At 45.3% G+C, this 12,021-nt stretch overlaps 1 protein-coding gene across 8 annotated transcripts in view; it reads right to left on the reverse strand.

The window, feature by feature from the left end:
- magi2a (membrane associated guanylate kinase, WW and PDZ domain containing 2a) overlaps nucleotides 1-12,021 on the reverse strand; it is a 228,443-nt gene that overhangs the window by 64,462 nt on the left and 151,960 nt on the right. For all 8 annotated transcript variants that reach the window (XM_076992945.1, XM_076992941.1, XM_076992944.1 and 5 more), the window contains exon 4: nucleotides 10,054-10,267. In XM_076992945.1, the coding sequence (XP_076849060.1) occupies nucleotides 10,054-10,267 (214 nt within the window). The remainder of the gene's footprint in view (nucleotides 1-10,053; nucleotides 10,268-12,021) is intronic.

Consider the following 12,021-nt stretch of genomic DNA (forward strand, 5'->3'; position numbering starts at 1 on the left):
GTGAAACACCAACTCTCAGTAGGAAGAGTGAAACACCAACTCTCAGGAGGAAGAGTGAAACACCAACTCTCAGGAGGAAGAGTGAAACACCAACTCTCAGGAGGAAGAGTGAAACACCAACTCTCAGTAGGAAGAGTGAAAGACCAACTCTCAGCAGGAAGAGTGAAAACCAACTCTCAGGAGGAAGAGTGAAACACCAACTCTCAGTAGGAAGAGTGAAACACCAACTCTCAGGAGGAAGAGTGAAACACTAACTCTCAGTAGGAAGAGTGAAACACCAACTCTCAGTAGGAAGAGTGAAACACCAACTCTCAGGAGGAAGAGTGAAACACCAACTCTCAGTAGGAAGAGTGAAACACCAACTCTCAGTAGGAAGAGTGAAACACCAACTCTCAGGAGGAAGAGTGAAACACCAACTCTCAGTAGGAAGAGTGAAACACCAACTCTCAGTAGGAAGAGTGAACAGCCAACTCTCAGTAGGAAGAGTGAAACACCAACTCTCAGTAGGAAGAGTGAACAGCCAACTCTCAGTAGGAAGAGTGAAACACCAACTCTCAGGAGGAAGAGTGAAACACCAACTCTCAGGAGGAAGAGTGAAACACCAACTCTCAGCAGGAAGAGTGAAACACCAACTCTCAGTAGGAAGAGTGAAACACCAACTCTCAGTAGGAAGAGTGAAACACCAACTCTCAGGAGGAAGAGTGAAACACCAACTCTCAGTAGGAAGAGTGAAACACCAACTCTCAGTAGGAAGAGTGAAACACCAACTCTCAGGAGGAAAAGTGAACAGCCAACTCTCAGTAGGAAGAGTGAAAAGTTATGGGCAGTCATGGCCTGGCGGTTAGGGAACTGGTCTTGTGACCGGAGGGTCGTGGGTTCGATTCCCAGACCTGAGGCCATGACTGAGGTGCCCCTGAGCAAGACCCTTATATAAAAATTAGATAAAATGTAAGTTGCTCTGGATAAGGGCGTCTGCCAAATGCCATAAATGTAAATAAAAAGCCAACTCTCAGCAGGAAGAGTGAAACATGAACTCACAGCAGGATGGGAGAAAATGACAAATGGATATCACATATTCTTGAAAACGTATGTAACAGTGCACATAACAAAGCAAAATCAACAACTAGACTAGTGCAGAGAACACATGTGGTATCTTCTGTGTGAGTGAACAAAGCACAACACTGACAAAATCAAAACGTCGGTTCCTCTGTGACACCTGCCTGTCAGGTACAGAATGATCACACGTATCTTAGCACCAGCCGTGTCCTGCGGTGACACCTGTGTACAGCGTCACTAGGGGTTCACCAAATGCTGATTGGTCTAGCATTGCATGTAAAGGAAGAGTAGGAAAAATTCTACCAGTGCAGAAACACAAGACCACATCCTCCAATAGGCCAAAACGCCCCCCCCTCCCACGTGACCTTCTCCTGCCTTAATTAGCTCCATCTCCGTCCTGTAGCCTATTATTCATCACTCACAAGTGTTTGTCAATGGACTCACTAACACTTACATAAACCTCTGTGTTACCACCAGCTCTTCTCATTTCTATGAGCATTCTGGGTCTACTGATGTTTGGTAATCCATCTGATTTTGCGTGTGGTCCTGTAGTTCTGGTTCACTGTGATTAGGGCTCTAACCTACTGCACCTCCAAGCCTCCATGGGAGGTTCTGGATGGCTAATACTGCATTCACAGCTGGTTGACCTCCACGTCATGAGATCTGGTCACAAGTGGACAGCGTTAAGTGCATGTGTGAACAGGGTCCAGTCTGTCTGGGGGGGGTCAGAGGGAACAGTGCAACCTTGAAAGTGGTCTGTAGAGTTTGTAGTGTGAATGTGAACATGTCTCAACGGGTCCCTGACAACATCGAAGGTTGCCCTTAGCCGACTCTTGGACCCAACCAATGTATATTCATTATGTGCCCCATGTCAGTGCTTTAAAGCATGCTGCTTCACGTTAGTTAAGTGGTGAGTCACTAAACCCAATGACAAGAGATCACTGAATATGCATTTGAGAGGCATGAAAAAGCCAGGTGCTAATAGTCTCAGCTGTCTGCTTCTGTCAGAATAACCTGACACGGGTGTCAATATCAAGTAAAGTTTTCTTCTAGAATTCTAAGTGTACTTGAAAGGAACGGAGAACTAATGATAATCTTAGTGAGGCATTTGTTCAGTTTGTAGACGTTAGCCCCCTTAACCCCGAGGTCCCTCTGTATGGATATACAGGATCTAAATGCTCTGCGTAAGACCTTGTAAAGTACCTCACTCCCAGTGTCTCCAATACCTGGAGGCAAAGAGGGACAGTCTAGATGTCCAAGGGTCATGAGGTCAAAGGGTTGGCCCTTCTGCTGCTATGATGTATGATGTCATGATGCATTAGCTATAGTGGGCCATGAAATGGCCACGCTGACCCTCCGCACGGTCACGTTCTCTACTACTGATGTCAATCTTGCTGATTCTTGCTTCAGCTTGTCATGTATTTTTGTTTTTTACAGTTGTTTTAAAAGGGATTTTCAATGGTTCCTATCTCTCTGTAGCACTTGTCTAGATTCGGCTGTGCGAGGCTGTGGGGATCTTATCTGACTTGATGGCTTTATTTTATTACCACTGGGAGGTGCCGGTTTGGAGGGGGTACTGCTGGAGTAGCTCGGCTAAGGCAGTAGAGGTAAGAGGAGACAACGTGTGTGGGGAGACAGTGTGTGTGGGGAGACAGTGTGTGTGGGGGAGACAGCGTGTGTGGGGAGACAGCGTGTGTGGGGAGACAGCGTGTGTGGGGGAGACAGCGTGTGTGGGGAGACAGTGTGTGTGGGGGAGACAGTGTGTGTGGGGAGACAGTGTGTGTGGGGAGACAGTGTGTGTGGGGGAGACAGCGTGTGTGGGGAGACAGCGTGTGTGGGGAGACAGTGTGTGTGAGAGAGACAGTGAGTGTGGGGGAGACAGCGTGTGTGGGGAGACAGTGTGTGTGGGGAGACAGTGTGTGTGGGGGAGACAGCGTGTGTGGGTTAGACAGCATGTGGGTTAGACAGTGTGTGTGGGTTAGACAGCGTGTGTGGGGGAGACAGTGTGTGGGTTAGACAGCGTGTGTGTAGGGGAGACAGTCTGTGGGATAGACAGCGTGTGTGGGGAGACAGTGTGTGTGGGGAGACAGCGTAGGTGGGGAGACAGTGTGTGTGGGGGAGACAGTATGTATGGGTTAGACAGCGTGTAGGGGGAGACAGCGTGTGTGGGTTAGACAAGAGTGTGTGGGGAGACAGCGTGTGTGGGTTAGACAGCGTGTGGGTTAGACAGCGTGTGTGGGTTAGATAGTGTTTGTGAGTTAGACAGTGTGTGTGGGTTAGACAGTGTGTGTGGGTTAGACAGCGTGTGTGGGGGAGACAGTGTGTGGGTTAGACAGCGTGTGTGTGGGTTAGACAGAGTGTGTGGGTTAGACAGCGTGTGTGTGTTAGACAGCATGTGGGTTAGACAGTGTGTGTGGGTTAGACAGCGTGTGTGGGGGAGACAGTGTGTGAGTTAGACAGTGTGTGTGTGGGGGAGACAGTCTGTGGGATAGACAGCGTGTGTGTGTGGGTTAGACAGAGGTCAGGTCTCGGCCCACAGAACATACACCGGCAGTACGGCCCTCTTCAAGGTCTGCTCTCACCCCCTGTCCTGCTGTCTGTCATTCCTTACCCTGAATTCACTCACTCACTCACTCACTCACTCACTCACTCACTCACTCACACTCATTCACTCAGTCACTCACTCACTCACTCACTCACTCACTCACTCACTCACTCACTCACTCACTCACACTCATTCACTCAGTCACTCACTCTCACACTCACTCACTCACTCACTCACTCACTCACACCCACTTATTCACTCACACTCACTCACTCACACTCATTCACTCAGTCACCCAGTCACTCACTCTCACACTCACTCACTCACTCACTCACTCACTCACACCCACTTACTCACTCACTCACTCACTCACTCACTCACTCACACCCACTTACTCACACACTTACTCACTCACTCTCACACTCACTCACTCACTCACTCACACTCACTCACACTCACTCACACTTACTCACTCACACACACTCACTCACTCACACTCATTCACTCACTCACTCACTCACTCACTCTCACTCACATCACTCACTCACACTCACACCCACTTAGTCACTCACTCACACACTCACTCACTCACTCACTCACTCACTCACTCACTCACTCACTCACTCACTCACTCACTCACACTCATTCACTCACTCACTCACTCTCACACTCACTCACACTCACTCACTCACTTACCTTCTCTCTCTCTCTCTCTCTCTCTCTCTATTATTTATTAGCATTAGCTAATTTTATTGAGTAGTATGATGATGTTGATTTCATTTAGAATATATTTAAAGACAGCAGTATTTCTTTGCAGTGTTTTATGAAAGAATTATAGTAAAATGGCAGTGCAGATCTAAGCCTGATCAGTCACCTGCTTTGTGTATCTTCAGCCAGCCAATCAGGGCGTATCCCAGACACAAGATCTATAGCTGTCTTGATCATAATTGTGACACAGCTGGAGACTGGAGTCAACAGGTGGAAGACGTAGTGCATCAATTCATATTCAGACTTGAATTTATTGATGTATCACCTCTGCCTGTTGTTCTGACGCTGTAGGCAATCAGAGAGACTGCACTGGCTAAAATCCAGCAATTATGAGCACATACAACAAAATGTCCCCTGTGAAATGGATAATAGAACTGTTCAAGTCGTGAGGAAGTCATTAGGTCTTAATACGCATTCAGTGATGTTCGTGTTTTTCCGAGCCAAGATGATCATGCGCCTTTGATTTATTCTTATAAGAATCATAGAGTACAAAAATAATGAAATATCAACCATTTAAAATTTAGGACTTAAAAACCAGCATATTGTTTTCGTGTGTATTGTGCATCGTATTGGAGGACTGAATAAAACACCGTTCATCATCTCAGCCATCATGGGAATCATGGATATTCGGAAAAGAGGGCTGCTTCCTCTGTCCTTGAAATGCAACATCTATAATGAACTAACGATCCACTGGACATATTCAGAAAATGACGTCTTGGCACCATATTTAGACAGTCTGAATCAAACTGCACACAGCAGTAGTTTTGGGTGATTAATACGGAAGGTCAAGAGTGTGTGTGATTGTGTGTGGTGTAAGGATGACAGACATATGGACAACTGTCTACATTTTGAGAACTAAGATTCTCCATCTGTGGAGGAGACAGAAGAGGAAAAACAACCTTTGGCTGCATGACAACTCTATTAAGTCTTCAACATGGTGACACTCTGCAGTGTGTGTGTGCGCATGTGTGTTTATGTGTTTCTGTCATGCTCTACACTAGGCAATAAGAGAATTTTCCTTTGAGATGTATAAACTGTTTCTGTCTTAACATAAAACAACTACTGCTCTAATGGAAATCTCAGTATGATTCAGATGTGTTTGCGCGCACACACACACACACACACACACACACACACACACACACACACACACACACACACACACACACACACACACACACACCTGTATTGAGGAGATGGACCTCTGAAGGAGTCCTGCAGTTACTGTGTACAAACTCACACAACCCAATGATGTAAAAGACATTGTGATTCATCAGACCAGACCACCTACTTCCACTGCTTCATGGTCCAGTTCTGATGCTCCACTACCCACCCCATCTACCTTTGGCAACATATAGGGACAGCATGTGTTCTGACACCTACGTATCACAGCCAATTTGTGCTGCAGCAGCTCTTCTGTGGGACAGGACATCACATTAGCCTCGGGGGACAATCAATCTGCCCCCTGTTTACCGGGGCTAACCACTGCATCCAGGGAACACCTAACAAGACCTGATCATTTTGGAGACACTCTCACCCAGTCATCCACAATTTGGCCCATTTTACTTGCTTCCAACACATCAACTTCAAGAACTAACTGCTCATTTTCTGTCTGAGAAATATAAAAAGGCCCTGACTTCTGGACAGGTGTCATTGTAACAAGATAATCAATGTTACTTCACCTGTCTGTGCTTTTAATGTTACTGCTGGTTGGTGAATATGTAGTACATGCAAAGGTTTTAGCCAGGTGTGTAAAAGCGCTGCAAGGTAAGAATACTTTCAAAAACAGAAATGTTAATGTAAATGAACAAATGAGAAACAAATCAAATCAATATTTGGTGTAAAGGGCTTTCTTTCACATTTTCAGTTTTTGATGGAAGTCAGCAAGGATATTGATACACACATCATTCACAGAGCTACCCACTGTGGATGATCTTCTGAGGATGTAGACTTCCTCAAGCCCTTCTGTTGTGCAATCACATGCAATCACAAACATACTTGATGAGGGCTCTCTGGAGGCCGTATCAGTACGTCCATATCATTGATCACCCTGCTGCAGAACAAATGTGGAGCCAATCACATTATCCACCTGTATTTCCCAGCACTGAGGGCACCACTAGGACATCAAGCTTGCAAGGAACTTCCACCATGATTCACTATTGAACCTCCACCATGATTCACTGTTGAAACTCCACCATGATTCACTGTTGAACCTCCACCATGATTCACTGTTGAACTTCCACCATGATTCACTGTTGAACCTCCACCATGATTCACTGTTGAACCTCCACCATGATTCACTGTTGAAACTCAACCATGATTCACTGTTGAACCTCCAACCATGATTCACTGTTGAACCTCCACCATGATTCACTGTTGAACTTCCACCATGATTCACTGTTGAAACTCCACCATGATACACTACTGAACCTCCACCATGATTCACTGTTGAAACTCCACCATGATTCACTGTTGAACTTCCACCATGATTCACTATTGAACCTCCACCATGATTCACTGTTGAACCTCCACCATGATTCACTGTGGAACCTCCACCATGATTCACTGTGGAACCTCCACCATGATTCATTATTGAACCTCCACCATGATTCACTATTGAACCTCCACCATGATTCACTATTGAACCTCCACCATGATTCACTGTTGAACCTCCACCATGATTCATTGTTGAACCTCCAGCATGATTCATTGTTGAACCTCCAGCATGATTCATTGTTGAACCTCCAGCATGATTCACTGTTGAACCTCCACCATGATTCACTGTTGAACCTCCACCATGATTCACTGTTGAACCTCCACCATGATTCATTGTTGAACCTCCACCATGATTCACTATTGAACCTCCACCATGATTCACTGTTGAACCTCCACCATGATTCACTGTTGAACCTCCACCATGATTCACTGTTGAAACTCCACCATGATTCACTGTTGAACCTCCACCACGATTCACTGTTGAACCTCCACCACGATTCACTGTTGAACCTCCACCACGATTCACTGTTGAACCTCCACCACAATTCACTGTTGAACCTTCACCATGTTTCACTATTGAACCTCCACCATGATTCACTATTGAACCTCCACCATGATTCACTGTTGAACCTCCACCATGATTCACTGTTGAACCTTCACCATGTTTCACTATTGAACCTCCACCATGATTCACTATTGAACCTCCACCATGATTTACTGTTGAACCTCCAACCATGATTCACTGTTGAACCTCCAACCATGATTCACTGTTGAACCTCCACCATGATTCACTGTTGAACCTTCACCATGTTTCACTATTGAACCTCCACCATGATTCACTATTGAACTTCCACCATGATTCACTATTGAACTTCCACCATGATTCACTATTGAACCTCCACCATGATTCACTGTTGCACCTTCACCATGTTTCACTGTAGAACCTCCACCATGATTCACTATTGAACCTCCACCATGATTCATTATTGAACTTCCACCATGATTCACTATTGAACTTCCACCATGATTCACTATTGAACTTCCACCATGATTCACTGTTGCACCTTCACCATGTTTCACTGTAGAACCTCCACCATGATTCACTATTGAACCTCCACCATGATTCATTATTGAACTTCCACCATGATTCATTATTGAACCTCCACCATGATTCACTGTTGAACCTCCACCATGATTCATTATTGAACCTCCACCATGATTCATTATTGAACTTCCACCATGATTCACTATTGAACTTCCACCATGATTCACTGTTGCACCTCCACCATGATTCACTGTTGAACCTCCACCATGATTCACTGTTGAACCTCCACCATGATTCACTATTGAACTTCCACCATGATTCACTGTTGCACCTTCACCATGTTTCACTGTAGAACCTCCACCATGATTCACTATTGAACCTCCACCATGATTCATTATTGAACTTCCACCATGATTCACTATTGAACTTCCACCATGATTCACTATTGAACTTCCACCATGATTCACTGTTGAACCTCCACCATGATTCACTGTTGCACCTCCACCATGTTTCACTATTGAACCTCCACCATGATTCACTGTTGAACCTCCATCATGATTCACTGTTGAACCTCCACCACGATTCACTATTGAACCTCCACCATGATTCACTGTTGAACCTTCACCATGTTTCACTATTGAACCTCCACCATGATTCACTGTTGAACCTCCACCATGATTCACTGTTGAACCTTCACCATGTTTCACTATTGAACCTCCACCATGATTCACTATTGAACCTCCACCATGATTTACTATTGAACCTCCACCATGATTCACTATTGAACTTCCACCATGATTCACTGTTGAACCTCCACCATGATTCACTATTGAACCTCCACCATGATTCACTGTTGAACCTCCAGCATGATTCACTGTTGAACCTCCACCATGATTCACTGTTGAACCTCCACCATGATTCACTGTTGAACCTCCACCATGATTCATTGTTGAACCTCCACCATGATTCACTGTTGAACCTCCACCATGATTCACTGTTGCACCTCCACCATGTTTCACTATTGAACCTCCACCATGATTCACTGTTGCACATGATTTTGAAGGAGAGTAAGCATGATGTGTCTTTCATCTGCTGCGCTGCGTTTGCGTGGCTGACTGTATCCACGTTGCCCATTTCTTTGTGTTTCTTCAGAAGAGATCTTGTACAGCACATCTTGAGACTCCAGTCTGCTTTGAGATGTCTGCCTGAGAGCGACCTGGCCGACTCAGTATAACTACCTGGTGTGGCTGGGCTCAGTGTTGGTGTATAAGCTGTGACCTGTGACTAACGCCCTCCACAGCCCACTTTGTTGCAGTTTGGCTGCTCCTCACCCAGTTTAAAGGCTCCTACACTGTTTCTGTTTCAGTTAATGTGTTTCAGCCTGCATATAAAATGATGATCATTATCACCTGTTTGGTATAATTAGTTAATCACACACCTCACTATAATCCTACATAATTCCTGACTTTGTGAAAGTGAAGCTAGAAGCACTGATAATGTTTGATTGCAAAGGTTTGTCACACTAAATATTGATTTGATTTAGACTTCTGTCTTGTTCGTTCATTTTGTCTATTACCACATCTGTTTCTGAAAGCATTCTTACTTTGCATCATTTTTTCCACAACTACCTAAAACTTTTGCACAATGCTACAGTATAATGTCAGCAGTTTGTATACACACAGTAAATTTAGAATGTAAATCTTTTCAATAAGCATAAAATGAAAATAAGAGTTACTCATATAAAGAAATAAAAATAAATAACAAATATGCCTGAAGAGCTTCTAGAACTAGTGCTTAAGGATGGATGTGATGGCTTTTGTTTTCACAAGCTACATGACTATAGCTTTTGACTAAAGTCACAAGAATTTATTATGATTGCAAATATCAAAAGTATAGACGTATGCTTTGTTTCAGATAACTGACATTGCATGGGAATGTCTTCCATGTTTTGGGTCTTTGTAGTACTGAAATGAATTTGCAGCCCTTTTGATAAATCAATTTTTGCTTCCCAGCCCATAACACACATCAGGGCACAAACGAGTCAATCATTCAGATTTGCATGTATACACAAGCACGAATAAGCATCTTGCACATACGTATGTGAAATGAACGTTCCATAAAGCCGAACACGCTCCAAACTCACTCTATGAAGTAGACCTCTCCTTTTTCAGTGTACGCCATCTCCCAGTTGTCAGGAAGAGGACCGAGCTCCTCGTCGTGCTCGGTCTTGGGAGATGTCTTGGGGCCGTCGCTCGTCTCGTTCAGGGCGTCTGTGGGGGTGTCGGCGGGGGCGGCTGGGGTCGCTGGGATCATCTCTCCTGAGGCATCCGTGCTCTTATCCTCCTGCTCACTGGAGTCTGGGGAAGACATAGTGTCCCATTAGGCCATCACCACACATGCATACACACATGAGCATGCATGCCCACACACACACACACACACACACACACACACACACACACACACACACACACACACACACACACACACACACATTTTATGCTTAAACTATTAGACAGACAGGAAGGCAAGCAGACAGACACAGCCAGGTACATTGATAGATGTGTTGCAAAATAAAGTATTTAAATTTTATCTCCTTAAGAGGTGTCAGGTCTTGGTTCAAGCTGTCCAAGATCATGATTAAGCTGTAGAGTATTACACTGAACACACCCTCCCTCTTTAAGACAATCTTAACACTACACGGTCTTTGAGAAACAGTTTCCAGATTCATCTGGATTATGAATGGAATTTACACGAAGTATTCCAACCGATATTCACACTGCAAATACACTCTTATTGTAATTTTTCAAAGTCGAATTTAATCATTTACAGCAGATCTTTAATTAAAAGCTAAAAAAAAACCTGCATTCATAAGTAATGTATGCATGTACTTCAGACTAGTTGAACCACCGTGTGTTGGTAGAACATGTCTGTGCTGCTACAACAGTGTGTTGGGGAGATACATGTGTGTGCTGCTACAACAGTGTGTTGGGGAGATACATGTGTGTGCTGCTACAACAGTGTGTTGGGGAGGTACATGTGTGTGCTGCTACAACAGTGTGTTGGGGAGATACATGCGTGTGCTGCTACAACAGTGTGTTGGGGAGGTACATGCGTGTGCTACAACAGTGTGTTGGGGAGGTACATGTGTGTGCTGCTACAACAGTGTGTTGGCGAGGTACATATGTGTGCTGCTACAACAGTGTGTTGGGGAGGTACATGCGTGTGCTACAACAGTGTGTTGGGGAGATACATGCGTGTGCTACAACAGTGTGTTGGGGAGGTACATATGTGTGCTGCTACAACAGTGTGTTGGGGAGATACATGCATGTGCTGCTACAACAGTGTGTTGGGGAGGTACATGCGTGTGCTACAACAGTGTGTTGGGGAGATACATGCGTGTGCTGCTACAACAGTGTGTTGGGGAGGTACATGCATGTGCTGCTACAACAGTGTGTTGGGGTGGTACATGCGTGTGCTACAACAGTGTGTTGGGGAGGTACATGCGTGTGCTACAACAGTGTGTTGGGGAGATACATGCGTGTGCTGCTACAACAGTGTGTTGGGGAGGTACATGCGTGTGCTACAACAGTGTGTTGGGGAGGTACATGCGTGTGCTACAACAGTGTGTTGGGGTGGTACATGCGTGTGCTACAACAGTGTGTTGGGGAGATACATGTGTGTGATGCTACAACAGTGTGTTGGGGAGGTACATGTGTGTGCTGCTACAACAGTGTGTTGGGGAGGTACATGCGTGTGCTGCTACAACAGTGTGTTGGGGAGGTACATGTGTGTGCTACAACAGTGTGTTGGGGTGGTACATGCGTGTGCTACAACAGTGTGTTGGGGAGGTACATGTGTGTGCTACAACAGTGTGTTGGGGAGGTACATGCGTGTGCAGCTACAACAGTGTGTTGGGGAGGTACATGCGTGTGCTACAACAGTGTGTTGGGGTGGTACATGTGTGTGTGTGTGCTACAACAGTGTGTTGGGGAGGTACATGCGTGTGCTACAACAGTGTGTTGGGGAGATACATGCGTGTGCTACAACAGTGTGTTGGGGAGGTACATGCGTATGCTGCTACAACAGTGTGTTGGGGAGGTACATGCGT

The sequence above is a fragment of the Brachyhypopomus gauderio genome, unplaced genomic scaffold, assembly GCF_052324685.1.
Source record: "Brachyhypopomus gauderio isolate BG-103 unplaced genomic scaffold, BGAUD_0.2 sc100, whole genome shotgun sequence".
NCBI lineage: Eukaryota > Metazoa > Chordata > Actinopteri > Gymnotiformes > Hypopomidae > Brachyhypopomus > Brachyhypopomus gauderio.